We start from the raw sequence: 24,486 nt of genomic DNA, 5'->3' as shown, positions 1-24,486 counted from the left end.
TAAGGTAAGTACACCCATTTTTGCACAGGACTGATGGTGGCAGTTGCCTAATCAGATGCAGTTATATAGAATATAATTAATCCAAATAGTATTTAGTTACCAAAAACCCAGAAATCTGACTAAACCACAAGAGCAACAATTTACAATGATTTGTATGATGATTCCTATATGTCTATTTATTTTCTCACATTACAAATAAACATACACATGTCAATTTTAAACATTTTCTATTACTTTTAGCGACTTTTGATCTCAAACGCTGTGGACATTCATGGAGAATTTAGAGGTAAGAATCAGCACCATCACTACTTTGAAGAAGAAAAGTACAGTAACCACAATCAAAGAAATTACTGTGTGCGGGGAGTAATGACATGCAATTAGCATGTAACTTTCTTTTGTACGTACCACATGCCAGCTTCTTCACAGAAATGTGCGCCTGCTTTCTGTCAATTTTGCGAATACAAAAGCAGACAGTGGCAACAGATGCTCTCTTCAGGAAAAAGAGACGGGGAGGATGAAGAGGGGGACAAAGGAAATCACCCTTTAGGAAATGAAAACCAGATTGTAACAAAAGCCTTGGAAAACAAACGTCTCTAAAATGACAAACACATGGCACACAGAACATAGGTAGGTAGGTAGGTAGGTAGGTAGGTAGATAGATAGATAGATAGATAGATAGATAGAGCTTTGGAGTTGACGTCACGCCGCAATGCATTGTGGGAGCGCGGCACCATTTTCGGGGTCTACGAATCAAATCAAACACCGTGTTGGAACGACGATTACAAGATGCTTAAAAGCTGCTCAATAGAGAATGGACTGTATAGAGACCGATTGCGTCCAGAGGCGAAGCGGCGGTACTTGCAGAAAATAGCGTGCATTGGAAATGTGGACCCGTATGAAATACGGCCGTGGAGTAGAAACCCTGAAGACCAACCGCTATTGACGTAGCCTGATATATTTCATACCTTATCTGTGGAATCAGCGCGTACAAGTCGTCATTCAAACAAAGGTAAGTCAGCTCGAGTACTGCGAGTGAAATGCGTTTGATTTCCCTGCAAACATTCACATTAGTGCAGCATAAATTCATTCATGAGGGGAAATTACAGTGAGAACGTGTGGAGGCTGTTAGGTGGATAACATAGTGAGTTCAGTGCATTGATGAGACACTGTCCTGAAGGATTTAGTTATTCTCTATGGTTAAAGAAATTGCAATGATTTATTAATGTTTATTATAAATAATTCTAATTATACATCTTGCTTCCATGTTTGTATCCTGTGTCACTAAAAATACATTTTATTTTAGTTTTATACATTGATTAATGACCTGCAGAATCTCCTTATCATATTAAGTGATTCATAATTGTCACTTTATGCTTTCTCCATCTCTAAAGTGATGACATCCTTGCATTACATCCTTTAGGTTCATTTTCTGATGGCAGGTTTTTGACAGAACAGACAGATTTAGACTATAACCTGCAGCGTTCTATAGATGGACACATAAAGAAATGAAAAATTACATGTATGTGCTAACTTTCTTGACACTTTGTTACATTTATGATAAAGTAGATTAAACACATTTGTGTCGGCCTTGGCTCATAGTTCTTGTCTTTAAATGAACTTTGTCTGTGTGTGTTTCAGGTGCTGCACTCTCAAAGACTGAATGAACCAGCATTGCAGCCATGGGTCACTGTGAGCATCACAGGGAAGGTTGAAGTCGCCCACTGCAGCTGTATGGCTGGAGTCGCAGAGACCTGCAGCCATGTCGCTGCTCTTCTGTTTAAAGTAGACGGAACAGTGTTGATCTGTGGCACAAGGACTGTTACAGATGAACCTGCATACTGGGTTTTGCTGGGTAATATTACCAAGATACAGCCAGAGGTTGGCCATAAGATAGACTTCTCCTCTTCAGCTGCCCAAAAAAGGCTCTTGATCAAAACATAAACAGACCATCTGTATTGAAAGGTAAAAGGAGCCTCAAAACAGAAAAATCCCACCTGCTACTGTGGAGGAGTTGTCACTGCTATAATGCCATGATGTTTTATCTAGGGGTCTAGATTTATGCCTGAAGTGCACTGCCGTGTAAATAATTTGCATTTACTGAATATGTACTGACTGAGTCCCACTGTTCAAATGTTGAATAAAGAAACAAACTAATTTTTGCCTCTTTTTTATTTTATTTTATTAAAACCACTTTATAGAGCATCACATCAGGTACAATGTAGAATCCATGTCATTGATAGTTTACAAATGACAAAATGTTCACACAAAATCATGAGTGTTTACATGACATCACCCACTACTAACATTATTTACTGTATCTTTTGAAAAAAATACTGCTATTTATACAGCAAAAGACTTAAGAATATTTAACAGGAGCAGGTTTCATTTTCCCTGGTTTTATTATCACACTGTTCACCAAAACGCAGCAAACCTTCACCATCTTATCCAGAAGGGTCACCTCTTCACCCTCACATGGAAGAAGTAATCTGATTGGCATGGTGGTATGTTTGAAGCAGGTCCCTCGTGTAGCGCTGGAAACCAGTCCCGATGTTTCATCCATTTCATCGGCTGGTTTGCTGCAATAATGCCAAATAATTAGCAACTCTATAAATAGAAGGTAGTTCTGCACTCAGTAGGCTGTTTGTTCTAATTTGCTATGAGCTCAGAGCGCATAGAAAATAAAACTAATAGGCTATAAAGAGTGATATGAACATATTTAGAACTTACCGGAATGAAAATGTCTGGAGCACCAACAGATATTTGGAGATGGAAGAGATCTGCACGTCAGCTCGTCTCACAGCTGCTATCCAGGCTGGACGCCTTCGTTTGGTAACATCGATACACGAGCTGCCTCATGTTGCTTCCGGGTTGGGAAAGAATGAAAAGATAAACCATTTTCAAGCTTATTCCCGTGCCGGTCGTGTGATCGAACATTGCAGCCGACCACACAGCAAGAACGAACCATGGCTATCCAGGTGATTATTGGATTGTACTTCAGTAACCATTCTGCGTGATTACCTTTCTTAGGTCTTATTTTTCTGATCACTTTTACAAGGTAAAGACAATTTTAGAAGGTGTTTGTGCTCTGGATTGTGGAAGCACTTGCTTCAGACAGTACTCACCCTGATACTTTACTTTTTCTGTGCTTGGCTGTATGATCACTTGCAGTTTCCCAGGACTGTGAGAATGTTTTGGCAGCTGTGCATGCTACAGAGGTCCAGGTACTGGCCTGGAGGTCCTCCTGTGTTGTTTGCAGCATTCTTTAATTGGGGGTCAGTCCGTTGCACCCTGACTCAGTAATAGCACACAGGAATGAGCCGGGCTTATTATCGGGTTCTTTGAGGTTCTCTGCAATGTATTTGGCCTCGAGTTCAGTTTGGCATTATAGGCAATAACTTAATATGGTCTTTTCACTTTTCTACCTAAAGTTGATGTTTGTGGCAAGAGGTTAGATCCCTAGACATACCTCACACTGTGCATGGCTACAGGCAATGACCTTTATATAACAGATGCACACAGCCTCCAGCTGTAAAAAGTGGACAACATTTCCTCTGTTTCTAAAAAAAACAAAAAGTATATAATTCTATTGAAATCTACCCTAGGGTCACTCTACATCAAATTTTAGACAATTTTCTAATCAATAGCTTTTGTTTTGCCTTATATATTATATTATATATATAATGTCATATATTATCTCTATTTGACTTTTTGACTTCTACTGTGACTTTGGGTTTGACCTTCCTTGCAGTAGAAAGTCTATAATGCAATACACAAGTGATAGTTTTCACTTCCTTTCCTGATATGCCGTTGAGAGTGCTGTGAGTCACAAAGTGCAAAAGGTTGTGGAGACATTCATAGAAAGACATGCAGGCAACACGTCTACATGACTTGCACAGCTCTAAATATTTTCAGTAGGGGCTTTTTTAGGTGGAATAACCCTGCAGTTTTTTTCTAATACATATATTGTCACTACATATATCCAGTTTCTTATTCACATTCAGGTTAAGAAAACTTTGTTAATCCCAAACAAGGACACGTTTGTGGGGTCAACTTTGTAGCTTACCCACACAACCTAGTGACGCAATCAAATTCACACAACTTAACGCATAACACTACTGTGTGTCAAGGCGCAGATCGACAAACAATAAGGTCAAAGAAAAACTAAATTAAGAATGAAATAGATAAATAAACAGAATAATAAGGACATATGTTGAAAAATGAAAAATCAAAGAAAAATGAATCAAAATTACCCCATCGGAGTTAAGTAGCCTAATAGCTGAGGTAATGGACGTTAGACATCAATTCCCCCCCCCCTTTTTCTACACAACAACTTCGTGAACTCACAGATATTTTTTTGTTCCATACCTTTTTTTTTTACAAGGCTATTGTTTGGTACATAAAGAAATAAAGAAATGTTGATCACATGAAACACACATAAAGACAAGACATAAGATAATCTAAACCATGTAAACAGGTTTAAAATGTCATATTTGGGTTCAGCACGTCAAAATCAGCACATCAAAATTCCTAAGAAAAAGCACAAACAACCTCTGAAAGACAGCTGACCGGTGTCTCCGTATTCTTGTATATGTGGTTCAAATAACATTCCTTTCCATGAAGTTTTATAAGCTGCTAAGTGATGCACAGACACTAACATATGCCTTTGGCACTTGGAAAAACAAAAGGGGGAAGCAACATTGTTGAATTCTTAAGTGGTTGTGTGCAGGACTATGACAGAATAATTATTACTCCAGAGAAGGTTACATATACTGTAAATCTGTATGCATATCTCATTCAGGAAGATGACACAGAGCAGCTCACTCTGTTGCCCCCGGTCTCTTAGAGCCAATCAATTATTGTTGTGTTCTTCCGCAGCTTGCTGACTCCTTAAAATCAACTCCATCATTTTGCGATGTATCAGATTTGGAAGTTTTACTTTCTACAAGGTAACAGTTTTGGATTTAACATTTGAAAGACTTTTGGATTCAATATAAGTGTCGTGTCAAAGTTCTTTCTCCAGCAAGTCTTTTTATGTTTTCACTCAAGTTTATAATAACTTAGCTTTTTCCCTCCACATCAGATCTAATCAAAATTCATGAGTTTTTGTTATTTTAGAGCCCAAAAAATGTTCACCTTTACATATGGTATAAGGCATGGTGGGTATACCAGCTTTCGTGTTTGTTTTAAAGTTTTTGTTTTAAAGTTTTTGTTTTAAAGTTCACATCCTGAAGACTTCTCAAATGGCTTTTTCTCATAATTATTAAATTACTATCATATGTATTACTACAGTGTGGCCCATATTACATATCACTGTTTTTGTTCTGCTATGGTTGTTGAGCTTAAAGAAAGTCTAAGGCCTGAAGCACCATCCGAACAAAAGAAAATTTGATTTTAAGACCAACTGTGCAAACAAGAAATGAAGCCAATGTGAAGTTAACGGGCCACACTTAATCCTCATGTTAAAATGTTCAACATTATAACAGATTCTTTTTGATGACATCGTTGATTGTGCCAGACAGGCTGGTCTGAGTATTTCAGAAACTTCTGCTCTACTGGGATTTTCCCACACAACCATCTCTAGGGTTTAAAGAGGATGGTCTGATAAACGAAAATATCCAGTGATGAAAATGCCTTGCTGATGCCACAGATCGGAGGAGAACAGCTAGACTGCTTTTAGCTGATAGGTCAGCAACAGTTACGCTAAAGTAGCTACTTGTTACAAGCAAGGTAGAAGAGCATCTCTGAATGCCAAACACATTGAATCTTGAAGCAAAAGGGCTACAGTAGCAGAAGAGCACCTAGAACATCACACCAATTGCGACTCCTGTCGCCTAAGAACAAGAAACAGAGGCTACAATTTGCACAAGCCCATCAAAATCGGACAATATAAGACTGTAAACAGCTTTGTGTAAACAACATCAAATCTCTCTTATCTCTACTCTACCTCCTGAACCACAGTCACCCCCTAGTGGTGATGGCGTAAGGGAGTGGGGGATATTTTATTGGCACGCTGGTTCCCTTAAGACATAGGTGTCAAACTCTGGCCCGCGAAGCCATACCAAATTACTATTAGAGCTGGCCTACTGGTATTATACAGCTAATATATATATTGTTTAGTATTAAGCTTTGCTTGTTCCATATTCAGTTTTCCAGAAAAACTTATTTGAGTCCATAAGAAAAGATTCATTCTTATATCTGGAGGAAGATTTTTTTTTCAATAAATATTAACGTTAGCCCGTGACTTTGTTCCAGTTTTGAATTTTGGCCCACTGTGTATTTGAGTTTGACACCCCTGCCTTAATACCATCTGAGCATTGTTTAAACACCACAGCCCACTTGAGTATTATTGCTGACCATGTCCATTCCTTTATGACCACAGTGCAGCCATTATCCAATGGTTGCTTCCTGCACCATGTCACAAAGCTCAAATCATCTCAAACTGGTTTCTTGAAGATTTCCATTAATTCATTGTTCTCCTGTGTCACCTAATCTCAATGCCACTCGGCCCATTTCACCACCTCCATCTTTTGAGGTGGTGGAACGGGATATGCTGCTGATGAATCTGCAGCAAGTGTGTGATGCTATCACGGTCGATATGGACCAACATCTCTGAGGATTGTCTCCAGCATCTTGCTCAATCTCTCCCATGAAGAGCTAAGTTATGCAGTTACTAAAATAAAAGGGGTTCCAACCCAGTATTAGCAAAGTTTACCTAATAAAGTGTCCAATGAGTGTACATACACAGGCTATATGTGCAACACTTCTTTCCTGCTTTCAGACTTGAACTAACAAATAAACAGAAAGATGATATCCCACATTCAATATTCAGCACATATTCACCCTTGAGGTTCATTGCAGCTATTATATTAAGTATGAACATCCTACTAGCACTCCACATTTAATTATAAGAACATGTAAACACAAGTCTATCAGCCTCTATCGGCCTACACTGAATTTGTCAGGAAATTAAATTATTTCATAATTCAGAAAAGGCACAAAACCAAACTCCTCTACACTTTGCAATTAATTACAGTGTTGATGAGTCCAGTTTTGTCCAAATTATGTGTTGCATGTGTTACCTGCTTTTGTTCTCTTCTAATATCTCCTGAATGAGCAAAGTAGGACAGGGGATAAGCAGTGGAGATACGAGCCAAAATAGCAACTTGGGCAACAATGTACAGAGGAACAGTTATCTTAACTTCAAGACCTGCTGCAAACTGAATACGGTTGTGTATCTATATACGCCTTGTTTGACTTTCAGGAATGCAATTTTGTGTTGCTGTACTGATAACCAGGTGTAATTATTTTCCTTTCTTTTTCTCTGGACCATGAGATTGCCATTTAGAATGAAAAAAAAAAAACTGGAAGAAATCAACCGCGAACTGACGTAACGGTGCATTTTCAGCCGTACAAGTCAGAAAAAGAAAGGGGAGGGAGAGAAGAAAAGCGGAAAGGGGAGGGCAAATCCATGTCATGCAATTAAGACCAGATTAGTAGTGACATTATACACAAAACCTACACACATTTGTCACTCTCATAAGTCACAGCTCATCAGCTTGCAAAAGGTTGATGTTTTTCTTACTGAGAAAAAGAATATTTTCCACAAAGACAAATTTCATTCATTACAACGGTGAGGTGTCAACTTCTATAACATTTTTCTAAAGAATCAGCTACTCCGCTCCTCCCTCAGGAGTGTAGCTAGTTTGCTTCTAAAAGAATGATCATTTTGTCTTCTTTGCTTTGTCAAATGCACAAGGAAGACAAAAGCAAGGTGACTAATAGCTAGATAGAATTGCTAAAGGGAGAAGAAAAGAAAACTCTATGGCTTTGCTCTCTGTTTGGCCATCTTCATCATTCTTTTATTCCCAAATTTTGTTGATTGTGAATCTGTTAGTAAATTAGCAAAGACTCTGTGCTGCTATTATCATAAAGTATTTGGTTTCTGATTAAAAAGCCAAAGATCTGCACTTTTGTGACAGAGGAGTGCTTCCTAAAACAAAATGACATTTTAGTGCAAGGACTACTTTAAGTGCTCCAAAGAAAATGGAGATTTGAGAGATTAAGAAAGTCCATGTGCTTGAATCAACTGCAGGTTTGTGAAGAAGGACCAAAACAACAAAAAAAAAAAAAACAGTCTTTGAACTTGTGGAACATTTTCTTAGATTGAGATTACACTCCACATCAAAAAGTTTTATTGTGATCCTTACGCTGAACCCCACTCATTTGCCCTCTGCTGGCAAATAAAGCAGAGACGGCTATTTTTTAAACTTGGCACTTTTAAATGATAGTAACTGCTGTTCCTGTGAATGAGCAGTCGCTGGACCTACATGGCACATAAACTACCCAATGAGCATCAGTGGAATGCTCTTCTGGACCAATGAGCATCCGCGAAGCAGGCGATCGGGCCAATGCGCATGCATGGCATTAACGATACAGAGATGGAGATGGAGCACATCATCACACACACATTTGTGCACTTATATATCTGCTGCTAGCTTGTTATTACAAACATGGCCTGTCACTTCCAATGATACACGCTAACATGACAGATCACAGCGTGTTTGTGTGTGTGTGTATGTGCGTGTGTAAGTGAATGCGTTACATAGTCAAGTCACATAGCATCTATCTCTGTAACACGATCAGAGACTGAAGCAAAGAATCACTTTTTCATACAGTATTGCGTACTGCTTCTAGTGATCACACACACATGCATGCACACACACACACACATACACACACACACACACATACACACAGTGGTAATTTGTTTGTTTCCCATGTTTGGAGGCATTTGGTTCTGCTCTGCTGTCCCTAATGCCTCCAAAACACATCATTATCTGACTTATATAGACCTGGGAGTCTGTCTGAGTGTTAATGCGTGTGCGTGTGTGTGTGTTTGGTGTATGCATGTGTGCGATGAGGAAAAAAAAAAACCCACATTGATTATTGAGTTCAACAGGCGAAACACTGTTTACCCCAAGAGACACAAAGCAAGCGAAAGAGATAGAGAGAGAGAGAGAAGTGAGAGAGAAAAGAGCTTGGGGGAAGTAGAAGGAGATGATTTAGGAACAGGGAGGTGAAAAATGCGAGTCCTGGAGAGACGGAGAGAGAGTTAGAGGAGCACACCAATGAAAAGAAGCAGGGATGGAGGGATGGTTAGAGGGAGGGATAGAGGTTCAGACAAAGAAGTGAGATGACAAGCCAGGCCTGCCGGGTGCAAAGTAATGAAATTCAGTGGTATATTCCTCTAAGCCATGACACACAGACAAACATCACAGTCGGTCTGTTGTTGTAGTAGAGCAAAAACTCGACTTCTGAAACATGGACTGCAGCTATTTGCCAGCTGGAGTGATAAAGTCTAATCGTGGATACAGAAAGCCACGGCGCAATTTCAAACAGTCGGCATTAGCAGAAGCTGATCCAGAGAAGCAGGGCTACGAGGGAGGTGAACATCCCAGCAGGACACATTCTCACCAGACTTCCACCCAGGGGATACATTTTGAGATCATAAATTGGATCTGTTTATATAGTGAAGGCTATCCTAATGATGCATCACGTTAGAACTTATATATTTGCCCGCCAGTGCTATCACTACACAGTAATATAGTTAGAAATGCCCATGTCGTGAAGCAAATAGTCCGCTGAAGTAACCCGAAACATTAGCTTATAGCTTATTGCTGCTGAAGTATAAGATTAAAGATTGGATTAAAACAATGCACAACTGAGCTACTACTGTGACCTTGAGAGCATTTGGATGTGTCTACTTTAATGTTGGTGCTAATGTAGTTTCTCAGTTATCTCAAGTAAAATAGGCACAAAAAAAATCAGCAATCAGTGTTGACTGCTGGTTATTCAAAGGACACCGAATATATTCACTGACAAATCCATGTCATTTTTGGGGTCGTCTACAGTAGCTTTGCATTATTTATCTTAAACTGGGCCTTAGCGCAGCCCCTCAGTTCTTCATGTTTCTGAAACAAGTCGTCTCAACTCCTTTCCTTCTCTCCTTTAAGCCAACTTTCTTTTGATTAGCTGCACGCTGCAAACAAAAGACTCAAACAGGAGGTTGTGGAGCTTCTGTTCTCAATGCAGGAGCAGTGTAATTGAGATTATTAGGGATTATTAGGAGCATAATAGACAGGCAAAAGCAGAAAAAATGGCCTCTTGTCTCGCACGGGTTCCTTGTACATACACTGACCTCATTTTTGGAAACACTGGCCATGTTTAATATAAAGAAAACAAGGAAAATCGTAATAGGTGTCATTTAAGCCATTTGTAAAAGTCTCAGAGTGTGTGCTTGCAGCTGACCTTGTTTCTTAAGTATAGTCCAGGTGCATTCCAATAGTAGGCGGTGCCAAGATCGTCCACAACATCTAAGTGTCGCACGCTGAGATATGGAGGGGTCTCTCTGTGAACGGACCACACCCTCCCTCCCGTGTTGCCAACCAGGTGCCAGCCTGTCAGAGTGGTCTCCTATGAACACAACATCCAGGTTAAAAAAAGTTATTTTACTTTCAGCTCCATCTATTTCAAAAACAACTTTTTTACTCTGATCATGCTGGCATGCCCAGACCGCAGTTCCCCATGTCACATTTCAAAGTACACAAAGAATATTTCTGTGTAGGGGTTGTTAAAAAATTCAACACCCAAATTGTGAGGCACGATCTGTGTGAAGAGACTGTGGCAGGATTGCACCTTTCCGCTCTCTTCTGCAATCGCGGAAGTACACATCATAACAAGACGTCAGCTTTCAACTTCAAGTTTTTGTTGGGGTTTTCTGTTTTCAGCAGGTTTTCTGTTGCTCACTTAAACTGCGTGAGTCATGTAGAGATGTAAGATGTTTATATATAGTCATCAGGAAAAGAATTTATATAAATATGTAAAGGGAGAGTCTAAAACAGAAAAGCAACATACAGTATTATTTCTGTCCACGCGACAGAGTTGCTTACTGTCAGCACATCAGTAACATTGACAGCAAACATATTAAAGCAAGGCATGTTCAGTGTAGACGGACAGGTTTTACTTATAATGCCCAGCTGGTGGTTCGGATTTGCTACTTCACACAACTGTCAACACTCTGACTCTCTTAATAGATTTGTTCATCCACCACCTGAGCTCCTTCTTTTCTATTACCAAAGTTGCAATGTATTTTTTTTGTGTACCTATTGTGTCCAGGTAGTCTACTGCCAAACGTCACCTTTGTTTTATTGACTTCTCGTTCCTGCCCTAGAATCCTCTGTTTCAGCAACCCTCTCATGTCCTTCTTCACTGCACTCATGGACCTTCTCCTGTTTTCCTCCTGCCTGGCAGCTCCATATTCAACATCCTTTGTCCAGTATACCCACTATCCCTCTTCTACACATGTCCAAATCATCTGAGCTTGGTCTGCCTCCATCATACCCTTATCTTCTGTATTGTGGTCATTCCCAACCAAACTGAGCATCTTCAACTCTGCCTCCTCCAGCTCCACCTGGTGTCTTTTCTGTTAATGCCACTGTCTTCAAACCACAAATCACAGCAGGTCTCACCACCACCTTGTAAACCCTCATTTACATTCACCCACTCCACCCTACCTGCACTCTCTTTTTCACCTTTATTGTACACTGTATGTTGCTTTGGATGCTTCACCCCAGGTATCTCAACTCGTCCATCTTCACTGTTACACCTGCCTGCCTCTCATTCACACACATGTATTCTCCTTTGCTTCTACTGACTTCAAATCCTCTTCTCTCCAGCACACACCTCCACTCCACTACTACTCCTCTACACTCCTCTTGTCCATACTCTCAGTACATCACAGTGTCATCTATGAACATCATAGCTCATGGTGACTCCTGCCTGACTTCATCTGTCAACTTGTCCATACCACTGCCTCCAAAACCCCAAAACCTTTTTACAAAAATCCTTCAAGCAAAATGAAGGTGGTTTATATAGATGAACTCCTGAGCAGGAAAATTATTACCTCTAACGATACTTTATTATAAGAGGTAATTAAAAATGAAAAGCAAAATTCAAGTTAAAGTCACCATATTACTTCAGGTTAATTTAAAAAACAATAGAAAATGTCTATCATGTGATTTTTTTAATGTAATTTATTGTAAATGTAATTAGTTGATTGAGATAAAAGATTTTTTTTTAACAAAAATGTAAAGGTTAAGCTTTTGGTAACAGCTTTGTAAATCTGCCACATGTCAGCTGGAAGTTTGCAATCGACACCTTGAAAGAGATTTTTTTTCTTAAGGATTTTGTGTGTGTTGATGTGTGTCTGCACGTGTGTGTGTTTGTGAATCAGAGATTGCTAGACACACATCTGTCATTGTAATTAACCTAACCTTGGCTTCCCCTTTTGAAAACACACACACACACACACACACACGATCGGTGTCTAAATCAGAGCTGTCATCCTGTCAGCGTCTCCTCTCTCCTCCTCTCCCACCCTCCCTGTCAGTCAAAAACTGTTTTCCTCTTGCTTCACCTCTCTCCTCCCTCTTGCCTCTTGTCTTGTTTCTCCCTTCTCCTTTCTAGTCCTGTCCTCTTCCTTCCTCCATATTTTTCTTTCTCTTCATGTCTCTCACCTCTCTGTTCCCTCCAGACTCTCTATGCAGTTTTGTTTTTCTGCTTAACATCCTACTGATTAATTTCCAGATGTTTTTAATGTTTGCCAGATCCAAATTACTTTACACCTGGTGTCAGATATGTTCAGGCCCTGAAAGATATTTATTAAACTGATGCAGCAGTGTGGATGAGTAGTTTTCGTGTCATCTAAAAAAAAAAGTGTTTTGAGCGATAGCTTAAGTGATTGTTTTGTTTGTTAGGAAAATGTGTATTATGGACCTACATTAAAAACTCACAATCTGAAAAATTTCACTTTAAAATATACTGAAGGCCTGATCAAACCAATTTATTTGATTAAACAAAGGGGTAAATAGTAGTTGGCAAACTAATTACTAACTCAATCACAAAAACTTGTGTCAAACTCAGTGTCAGTGCCCAAGCTTGTTAGCGTTGAACCTAATTGAACATTAGGTTATTTTAGGTGACTGAAACTAAATGAAAAACTAAAACTACCCATCCAACTATCTTCTTCTGCTTATCCAATTCAGGGTTGTCGGGGTGCTGGAGCGTATCCCAGCCGAGTTACACTTCAGTTTAATTCTTTTCGCAAAATTTGTTATCACAGCTTGGCCGATGAGGCCTTTTTGCATATATTTATTGTGACTTCGCATGTCTACTTTGAGTCAGTTGCTTTCAACTGGTTTGTTCTTCGCTTTTATTTTTTATACCTATGTACCCTTACCGATGTTATTTCCAGCATATACCCTCAATGCCCTCAAGTTAACTATAAAACAAATAAAAATGAAACTAAAAGCAAACATTTTCAAAAACTAAACTAAACTGAAATGAGCAAACCCACACATTATAGAAAACTATAATAACTCTGATGTATGAGACCTGTTGTTCATGTAGTATTTCCCTCGTGTTTAAAAATCAGATTTACGTCTCTTTTGCTGAGCAATTTGTTCTCAAGTAAAGCACGCTGTTAGAAAAAGGAGACACAGGCCAATGTCAGTAAAACCTCATGACACATGCTTCTGTTTTGGACTCTCTGATTCACTGAACATCAGTGCTGTTTAAAATTCTGCATGTCAAAAGTCACCAAAGTTGGATTAGATGCAAAAGATGAACACAAACTGAAAGTTTACTCCACTCTGAAACTTGTCATGGAAGGGAACACATACTATAAAATTAGTCAGAACAACTTGCGTCACAAATTTGTTTCTCAGCTGATGTTCATCCTTCTGTGGTGCACAGTTATGACGCAATTTAAGTTTACAGCAGTAAATGATATTTGAATAAAAGGAGGAAAAAACAGTTTTTCAGCTCTAAGCCACTCTTGCAGAAAAGATTTTAAACTGAAGTGGCGTTTACGTCATCCCACAACATCAGTGAATAATGAGTTCCTACATTCTGATAGGTCCACGTGGAGGCAGCGCACTGACTGGAAACGCCCATGCAGGAGCATTTTTCGCAGCCGCGTCTGTTGGACTCTTGAAGATTGTAGAATCCGAGCTTACAGCGGTCACAATTTTCCCCCTCCACATTTTCCTGCATGTGAGAAAGACAGAGAGAGGGGGAGAGACAGAAAAGGGCAGGCAGAGAAGAGAGAGGAGAAAAAGAAGAAGAAGAAGGACGCAGCATAGTTTATAGGCTGCCCTCAGGTTGACGCTACGAGTGCAAAGCATGTTCCGGCAATGTTAATGTGGTGAAAATAATGATGACAGGGCTAAAAAGGTTAGGAGAGAGTACTTGTCATTATTTCTGTGCATACAAATGCGAATGTGCGTGTTTGTGTGTACCTTGCATATGCAGGGTGTTATACATGGGTCAGCGTTGACGCTTCCTTCAACGCTGCAGTTACAGCGCTCACAGTATGGGTAGCCCATATAACCAATAGCACACCTACAGTTTTACAGCAATAATAAAGATCAAGTCAAAACAGTAAATTGATCAGATTAACAACCACTGCCTTTATCCTGGTCAAACTGTTTTCGCGTGAGCCACCGATCCCCTACTCACTGCTGCAAACCGCTAACGCTGGTAATATGTGTGCGTGCTTAAGCAGAAAAACCAAAACAAAAAACTTCTACTAATTAACAGAGAAAGTAAGCCAAAGCAAGTCTATTAAATAGCATTTAGGAAGTCATTTTAGAGACAATGCTTATGCTGCGGCCCTGCGGGTAGGTCATTAAAAGTTTAGAGGAAAAGCAGTATTTTTAAGATAAGGCTTTTACATTAGACTAGAGTGGAATACTGGGTTACCGTGGGATCAAAGATAATACAAAAACGCAATTACTCGCAAACCAACTAATCAGGAGAGTAACATGAAGGACCCTGTTGACAGATCTACGGGTTGATATTGAAGCTGCTTCTTGTTTAATTCTTGTAGGAATTTAGTAATGCTAAGACTTTTCATGAAGACCTCAGGCTGTGGTTCTCTCCGTTTAAGTTCATGAAAGGTATTATTAAGGAAGTAACATTTAGCTGCAAATAAGACAGTGCCTTGCATTTGCACCACAGCTATGCATGCAGTCACTTCTATACAACCCAAGTGTGATAATCAATATCATCAAAGATCCTAATGGAAACTTGGTGGCAATTTCTAAACACTAATTGGAACAGACAACAGCTGAAAGGTTCTGCTCACCTGTCACTATGTGTCTATCTCTTTCCCTATTTGTGTGCATGTGTGTGTATGTGTGTCTCTCACCTGTCACATCTCAGACCCCCAAAACCCTCCTTACACCAGCATGACCCTGCTGGCTGGCCTGTCAGTCAAACACAAACACACACACACAAAGAGACACATGCACACATAAAAAAAGTATAAGTGTAAGAGAAAGGGTATCTCTTTGAAGTAGCTGCACCTAAAATAACTCTACTTGCTAGATATAAAAACAGCGAAAACACAGAGGAGGACAGAGGAGTAAAATTATCTCTAATATAAATAGTTCTGTTCTGTCAAAGACATTTTCAAGTAACAGAAGCTTCTGTGCATGCTGCTGAACTCGACTCACCCCGATCCCATAGGAAATCAATGTGGACCGAATTGATGAAATCTCAGAGTTACTGAAGTACCACTTTAAAATGAATTAAAATGTGAAATGGGTGCAGGCTCTAAAAGTCTGCATGCATATCCACTGAGGGGCCAAAATTATCCCTATGTTAGGGCTTAAATGATCCTCAGAAAGAACAAGGCGGAAAGTCACGTTACCAGACAGAAAGTACAAGTCAAACTGAGTGCATACGGGGCATAGCTTGTCTCGAATCTGCGACACACGTTTGGCTGATGGAACCATATGGGTCGCAGGAGCAGGGGATGCAGGGGTTCTCCTCCTCAGCGCTCACCTGGACAGGTAGAGAACGCAGACATGTTCAAATAGCAGCAATTTAGGTAATGTACGGACACACGCATAAGCAGGTTACGTACGTCAGCAGGTCTGTAGAATCCAGGAACGCAGCTCTGACAGTTAATGCCAGCCGTGTCGTCACGGCAGCCTATGCAGACTCCGCCCCCTTTGTACTGACCGTGAATGTCCAGGCTGAGCGACAGATCTGCCACTGTTTGATTAAAGTAGCATTCTTCTGCCTTACCGTGGCAGTTACACTCTGAAAACACACAGAAAAAGTTGGTGGGCTGTAGTACTGCAGTTGATAGGATTTGTCGAGTCCTGCCTCTTCTATCAAAATTCTGTACAGTATTATATGCAGCCGGGGGGGGGGGACACTTTCTCTAATCCTTTTACTTCATCTGCTCACAAGATGAGAAAAAAAACACCCTATCCTGGTTTTTAGACAGTGCCGTAAGGTTCACACACTGACTGTGAGCTGTGTGTTATCTCTAGGGCTCCAGAGAATTATCTCCAGAGGAAAAAAATAGCCTTACTATTCATTCATGCCCTTTCCATTTTCACTTTAGTTTGCTATATTTACTAAAGTGGTCTAAAATTCATGAGCTAGATAAAAGCATTGTCCTTTGGAATTTTGAGAAGAAACTTGGACTTAAAGTTTGTAGAAGTCTCCTACGGCCACAAAGATCTTCTTGAGTTTAGATTCCGATTTTGTAGCCGAGTTCATTTGTTTCATACATTTTCTTAATTCAGACCAGAACATGTTTTGCAAAGATAATGTTGTGATTGATGCAATATTGATCATATGTTTTCCCTACATGACTAATGGACTTTTTAACCTACACTATGGCTATGGACTCTCACCCCTACAAACTCAGTACATTTAATGTAGCACATACATTTGCAAGGCCAGACACACAAAACACTTTTAGATTTTAGGTTAAAACAACCACAGGGAAATGGCCTGATGGACATTACTTAAAGTGTATTAAATCCAGGGATTAAAGGCATCAGCTGTACAAATGGCCAGGTGTTAAGAAAACAGTACTGACCTTCACTGCTCGGCATGCCTTATTTCAGGTCCCTACGACATATTAATTACAATGCATATTGGTTGGCTTGAGAAGCAGAGCACGTTACATGATCTATCACATGCTTAAACACTACACAGTGCTTTATATGTTCCATGACATGATTATGAAAGATTTTTGTTCTCCAGAAAATTATAATTGCATCTGTCTTATATGTTTGCATGACTGGACCTTCCACCCACTGTTAATCCAGTATCGTGTTCACAGCTGTGTTTATGGGATTAAGAACAGTGGATAGCTTGTCCCGCTGGTCACTGCTGACCTGTAAAGCTGCACAACACTACAGGGCATCATTCTGTGCTATCCTAGAGTGCCGAGTTCGCTTCATATACCTCATCTTAGATAAACGTTTTCTACCCCTACCATTACAACAGTTTGTTCAGTACTGGTATTAAATCTGTCATGGTCAGTTCTTTTACTATTATGCTATACAGGACCTTTTGTCACTTTAGTTATGTCAATGTCAAGGCAACAGAAGCAGTCATTGAGCCACTAAGACTACAGAGCTTTCAGAGGGTGTAGCCTGTGTGAAATAAAATAAAGATTACATGTTGTAACCTTAGTTTTATGATGACAGGTGGAAGCCTCTAACCTCATCCCTCCACTGCTGCATAACTGATGAAGGTTAATGGATGCCAGGGTGATTTCGGATGGCTTTATACAGACTTATATCACAGACTGATTCTGATCAGCTGGAAAGAATGTGAATTTCAGGGCACAGCTTCACAGTTTAATTGTGTGGAGAGTACTGACCTCAGTGAGTGAGTACTCTAGGGTTAGCCTACTGTTTTGCAGTAGCCAGGCTTTATGTGAAAAAATTAGCTCAACTAATCTGAAAAAGAAGCACAATTTATTGAACCGAATGGACCTAAATGACTTTGACCAGAAAAGTAAAATTAAAAATAATATTAGTCTTTAAAATAGATATATATTAATATTTAAAATAAATATGCAATGTTGAAAAATTAATAGCAAAATAAAATAAATAAATAAATTGTTAGCCAATACACATAACATTAAACTGCCATTAGTAAATCAAATTGCTAAACTTAATGTATAAATGGTTGTAATAGTTTGCCAAATCTGTAAGTAAAGTGTATTTAGCTAAAAATGTAGATGGAGAAATTGTTAAATAACATAATGGGTAAAATAGTTGAAATATCTAGTTACAATCTCTTAGGAAAAGATGTAGTATTCCGTTTCCTATTATATAGTGCCATAAGAACTCTGATAGAGGCTTTTTAACTCGTGAAAATCTGAGAAGTCACTGTTTATTTTTCATAAGTAGCAAATGTGTTGTGGGTGAACTGCTGTAAGCTTGTGGGTAGCTGTGTGCAATTTACAAATATAATTTGTTCTGTGTTTTTCTTACTCTCGCAGACATGTCGAGTGAGGAAGGTTCCTGCCATCCAAGGCTGCTGGTGGTAACCTGGGCAACAGCGATCACAGCTCTCCCCACAAGTGTTGTGTTCACATTCACAGCTAAACTTCTACATATGCGCAGAAACACAAATGTCCACACACAAACACATGGAAAACACACATTAACAGTGCACTTTAAATTTCACAGATGTGAGCTCTCTTTAAATTGATTGTGCAAACTAGAAGCAGGTTTTTAAATCTGAATCTGAATCGTGAACAAATATGATTTTTCACTGCAGCCAATTCTTCACCGCAGGTGATTCTAAACCTCTTAAGTGAAAAAATGAAATGTCAGCCCTTAGCTTGACACTACTCCCACACACAGTGTTGGGAAAGAGTGACCTTCAGTTAATTAAACTAATAACTATTATTTGTTTCTTTGTGTCCTGTCGCTGTGCCGAGTGACAGCCTGTTAGAGAAGCTCCCGTTGTTTGATATTATTATTTTAATGACTTTACAACCCAATAAGGTTGATTTTAACTTTTATTTTCCCCTACACCATTTCTGTATCCTGAAGGGAAATCAATTTTTTTTTTCCTTTCTTATCAAATTTTGTTTCTTGCCACTATATTCTTAACAATTCCACTGCCCGAAGTGAGGCCTTTAATCCTGGAGGAGATTGACGAGGTTTCAGAGCTGGAATCAAGTGGAGAGTTAAATGGTGAAAATAAAACCATCTGTTTAAGTTTTTTAGACAATAAATCGTCTAAATAGAAATTATTGCTTGAGTGTAGTATGAGGTGTTTTACTGTTTCACTGTTTTAGTGTGACCGAACCCAGCGTTGGGAGTTCTTTGGGGGATATGGGTGATATGATAAGATATCAGGAACTGCACTGCTTGTGCAGGGAAATGGTGCTGGTCAAGTTACTGCAAAGGAACTGTTCAGTTGAATGTGGACTATTACCACTATGGATGTGTGCAACTAATCATCGCTGTTACCAGTCGGTACCAGACTTAGTAGTCGTTTAATCCAATTGTTAAAATTTTACTTGATGCCAAATGCCAGTAAATCACTGAATCATCACTTCAGATGAGCGGAAGAAAATGGCTGGATGCTTGTTTTGTTATTTTAAATTTGAACTTTTATTGCAGTGGTTGAACAGTGTGCGTCATTCATAACGCACGGCACAATGCGCCACACTTTTCTGTCACAATTTATACGTTTGTCAGATGTTAACTTGTCATATTTGAACATGTTTTGTAGTAACATGTTTTCACGTCATATTTAGCATCGGTTATTTATATTGGTTGTTTTATTTGTTGTTGTTGATTTGGTTATTAAAATGCATCTGTTATTAGTTTTTGACATTTTCCATTAGATGGAAATTTAACTTGATATCTTAGTGTTTCTTAGATAAATGAAAGGGTATAATATTTTTTCCTGGTTTGGTCGACAAAAAGTTCGTCACCAGGAAAATCCTTGAATTCCATTATCATGCACGTGGCAGTTTGTATAAGAATCACATCAAAAATTGTTTTACAGACACTGTTATAAGACATTTTAATGCATTTTCAACCACATAGCTTCCAGAACAAATCTCTTTTAAACTGTTCTGAGATAATAAGCACTGTAACTATCAATTTTTCAAATAAAGTAATAACCTAGTTCAAATGCAGTCTTTATGTTCTTGCTGTGACTTTGTGGTCCTTTACATGCATAACCACATCTGCAGTAAGAATGTTTGAATGTATGAACAACACCTGAACTGAAGCAAAATAAAATGTTGAGATCAAGTTTGTATTGATTTGAATCTAAAAGTGTAGAAAGTGTACATGTATAACCCTCTGTACAATATTTATGAATATATTTTTAATATACACAGAAAAAAAATTCTCTCCTTTGCGCACCCTCGTGTGGCACCTCAACATTCACATGAATGTGAGAATAGAGTGCAAATAGGTAATTATCAGATGCATCACCTTTTGAAAGCCCTTTAAACAACAATGTGTACACATGAGAGCCAACTCAACTGAAAGAACTTGGTTCAGTTTCCAAATTTTCAGTTAGCAGTAAATAGGTTCACGATTAGTCTCCCAGGAGAGAAATAAATTCAAAACTAAACACAGACAAAGCAGAATGTAGCAGGATATTTGCCAACTAAGGTTCAGTAATTCAATTTAGGACTTTCTGTAAATTGGTTGATATGGTGAGGGTGCCAGATTTAACTGAGAGGAGAGCAGTACAATAGCACAACGAGAGCCAAGTCTGGATTTGTTGGCATGAGTAAATTTGCCCCTTTTTATCTGAGACACAATGCTACAGCTCTTGCTTAGGCTGCCTTTGTGCTGAGCAGGCATCTGAACAAATGTTCTGCGGACGATCATCAACAAATCATCTCGCAGGTCTCCACCTTTCTGAATGTCTGCCCAGTATGCTACTGCATGGATTGTTTGAACACTAATCAAAGTAAAAAAGCTAAATGTCCTGTGGGAAGACAGCGCAACAGAGAGGCTCTAAAAAACTGCAGATAAATAAAGCAGAATTATAAATAAACAGAAATTATTCGGTTGTACCGTATACTACATCTGCTCTGCAAAGTCTTTTTGTTCTATTAAAACTGACTAAATGTGTAGCCTTTAAACACCTGGGCAGAAGAAAGTGGTTAGTCTCCTCTAGTGAGTTTAAATACTTCCTCAAGTCTTGGTTAGAGACGGTGGGAAAAGAAGAAGAAGAAAAAAACAGGACTTTTCACACACCAGTGACATCACTTATTGTCACTGACATCACCACCGAGGGACCAGACACAGGTGTCAAATCCGAGTTAGACTTCTTGTTTCAGCCTCGGGACATGTAAAGGACACAACGCGGTGCATGTGTGTGTGGTGGGAGAAAAAGAGGGAAAGATCAGGTGTCTGGTATCAAACACTCCTCTGTTTGAAGTGACACGTGAGACGACGCTGTACAGTGTCACCTGTGTCCCCTGCAGAAAGGCGCGCACAGACTCACACGGAAAGTTTTTATAGAAGGAGTTAGATGAAAAGGTGATGCCTGAGGGCTCTCTTTACTCCTGTTCAGAACTATGGAAGAGCTACATCACCTTGATGGTATTGTTAAACAGAGTGAGAGAAAGTTGGACATTATTACCTTTGTAACACTGTTGAGTGGACAAGCTTTCGCATGGCCAAAACAGATGCACATCCCTCCAACTGAGATGTCCTTAATGGTATAGTAGTACTGAAGAGCCAAAATAGGTTATTGCAACTTTAACAACCAATGACTCAAAAGATATTCTACTTAAAAATATCCAGAGATGAATGACTCATACTGACAAAGTTAAAGTGGTAGTGCATGTGTTTTTAGCCTCACCCGTCTCGTCACAATAGGATCCATATCTTTGGGGTCATGGAGTGTCAGAGTCATGAGGTCGGCGTTCAGCGTTCTGATTCTCTGAAACACCAACCTGATGTAGCGGGCGGACGTGAAGTTCAGGAGAGTTGGCGAGGGGTCATCTGCACTGGGTCTACCATTGATCAGAGAAGTGTGTATCTGTAGAGATAAACGCCAAGATATGACAACAGAATTCGACTGCATGCTGTGAAGATTAAATGTTTTGTGAGTTTCTCACAGCAGTAAACAGAAGAAGTAAAAATTCAAACGACATAACGATGGGCAGGTAATCCAATTACTTTTTTCAGGTAATGAGTAAAGTAAGGGATTACCATTGCAAAAAAGTAATTAGATTACTGTTATTTTCCCGTAAGCACTCTGTGTTACTGTTTAAAAGGGTCAAAGTACTGACCTTACTTTGAGTTTGATTCCATAAAAAGTGACAAAAACATTACTATCAACTGTACACTGCGTGTGAAGAAAAACCCCTAAGCTTCTGAGCAAGTACCTAGCATGCTGCCACGCGAATGTGAAATTCACAGAGAAACCCCCAGATCCCCCCCACTGACATGACCGCTGCGGCACCGGGCAAACCTCCACCCACCCCACTCCTGCTAAACAGGTGAAAATAGATTTAAGAGCGACAGGACTCAGTCCTGAGTCTTTGATTTTTTTTAATTTCTGCTGTGTTTTACTTGCATCTATTTGAAAGAGTGAGCGTAAACACAAAGCACTATTTTATTTTATGTGCTGATATGCAGTAAATAGGTTTAAATCTTAAACAAATTTCTTCAAGTCAAAGACTGTTGCATATAATGTATCATGTTTTTAAAAAGTAACTATCTAAGTAACTAAGTAACTAATTACTTTTGAAAATAAGTAGTCAGTAAAGTAACGGGGTTAATTTTTTGGACAAGTAATCAGTAATTAGTTATTAATTCCTTTTTCAAGTAACTTGACCAACACTGATGAGCAGCGACAGCTTCTAGGATAAATTGCTATTTGTTCTTTAACAACAGAAACATATCAAATTTAATTAAAAGAATGCTGATTTTCACTGGATTCAACAAGAATGTCAGGGTAGAAAATGGTTTTATTTGGTAATAATAAAATCTGATTTCAAATTCAGACCAGGAGACAGTGGCTACAGCAGGGGTGCCCAATCCCGGTCCTCGAGAGCTACTGTCCTGCAGCTTTTAGATGCATCCTTGTTCCCACACACCCGAATCAAATGAATGGCTTGTTATCAGGACTTTGCCAAACACGATGGCATGCTGAAGAGGTAATCAAACCATTTGATTCAGCTGTGTTGGAGTAGGGATGCATCTAAAAGCTGCAGGATAGTAGCTCTCGAGGACTGGGATTGGGCAGCCCTGGGCTACAGCAAAGCACAGCAGTGATTCAAACATAAAACCTGCTATCACCCTTTGACCACAACAGACTGAGAGTCCTGAACTAAAAAGTGAAGCCATCACAGAAGTGACAAAAATGTGGACAAAAAATGTTTTGGCATTTTTTTTAGGTCATTTGAATGAATTCTGAAAGGGTTTAAAATGGGGACAAATGTAGCCACATCAGAGCACATTTGAGTCACTCAACTTAATCTCTTGACTATGTTTGTGTTCTTGGTGCCTTTCTGGGCTAATGAATTATCTGTTATTTAGCACTAGTTAGTAATAATTATCAGATACCTGTTTTGTAATCAAGCTTAGTAGATAACTTAGCACACCACTTTATCTTCCAAATATACTTCCCTCTGACAAAAAAACCCAGCATGGCAAAAGGAAAAAGAGACCTCAAGATGCAGAGGGAAAAGCAATGGGTGATGTCACAGTGGCTGTGACCAACTTATATACAGTCTTTGTTGTTGAACAGTGACTGGTCACAGTAGGCTAAGCTAACCTGGCACTAACACTTAAAGCACTTAAAGAAGACTCAATAAGAAAAATGCCTCCTTACAGCTGACAGCACAACTTATTTAAGGGATTATAACTTCCAAGAGTGTCCCAACTTTACTATAACTTATCACATAGTAACAGTTTCACCCTGCCTTCCACAACTTGGCAGAGTTTAAATACTTGCTGGCTAAGACATCTTGTCATGCACACCTGATTCAGTCAGAAGCCTCAAATTTCTTATGCTTCTTTATACCTAAATTTGTTTTTTACTGAGTGTATCAGCGTGTTTTTTATGTAATATCACAGATGGTTTTTCACTGGTTCATAATGTATTTAAAAAAAATCTGTCTCTATTCACCCACGTTTTGATCAGTGTTTCGTTTCCTGGATGTTTAGCTCCTTCACCGCCAGTGTTGGGACTAACGCGTTATCAAGTAACACGTTACAGTAACTACGTTATTATTGTGGTAACGAGCACGGTAACTCGTTATTATGCCAAAATCAGGAACGCGTTAGTCGTTACTGGGATTTAGATAGGGTCGTTACTCGTTACTTCGTGTGGTGGCTATCGCGGAGCTTCCACAGATTCAGTAACATTAGCAAGTGGTGGAGGCCAGCAGGTGGATGAAGGAAAAGAGACCCGAGGCGGCCGCCAGTCCAAATGTGAACTGAACTTCAGGTAAGAAGTTATGACCTGCAGTCTATCTGAGTCAGATATAAACCAAGTTTAGGTGGTGTTTATTTTCGTTATTCTGACTTTTTCCGTACTGCGTGCTAGCTAGCATGACGGAGTTTCTATACAGCTGGGTGGGTCCTATGAAGTTAATGATGTTGCACT

The 24,486-nt window shown here is 39.3% G+C and overlaps 1 protein-coding gene across 9 annotated transcripts in view; it reads right to left on the bottom strand.

The window, feature by feature from the left end:
- lama2 (laminin, alpha 2) overlaps positions 1-24,486 on the bottom strand; it is a 251,165-nt gene that overhangs the window by 142,613 nt on the left and 84,066 nt on the right. For all 9 annotated transcript variants that reach the window (XM_076874014.1, XM_076874016.1, XM_004550514.4 and 6 more), the window contains exons 6-14: positions 21,730-21,909; positions 21,508-21,597; positions 18,372-18,489; positions 15,989-16,167; positions 15,807-15,906; positions 15,269-15,326; positions 14,358-14,460; positions 13,966-14,106; positions 10,309-10,473 (exon numbers count right to left, since the gene is read on the bottom strand). In XM_076874014.1, coding sequence (XP_076730129.1) covers positions 10,309-10,473; positions 13,966-14,106; positions 14,358-14,460; positions 15,269-15,326; positions 15,807-15,906; positions 15,989-16,167; positions 18,372-18,489; positions 21,508-21,597; positions 21,730-21,909 — 1,134 coding nt within the window. The remainder of the gene's footprint in view (positions 1-10,308; positions 10,474-13,965; positions 14,107-14,357; positions 14,461-15,268; positions 15,327-15,806; positions 15,907-15,988; positions 16,168-18,371; positions 18,490-21,507; positions 21,598-21,729; positions 21,910-24,486) is intronic.

This window comes from Maylandia zebra, linkage group LG15 (genome assembly GCF_041146795.1).
Source record: "Maylandia zebra isolate NMK-2024a linkage group LG15, Mzebra_GT3a, whole genome shotgun sequence".
Taxonomy (NCBI): domain Eukaryota; kingdom Metazoa; phylum Chordata; class Actinopteri; order Cichliformes; family Cichlidae; genus Maylandia; species Maylandia zebra.
The sequence above is the reverse complement of the archived record's forward strand: the minus strand, read 5'-3'. Positions and strand labels throughout refer to the sequence as shown.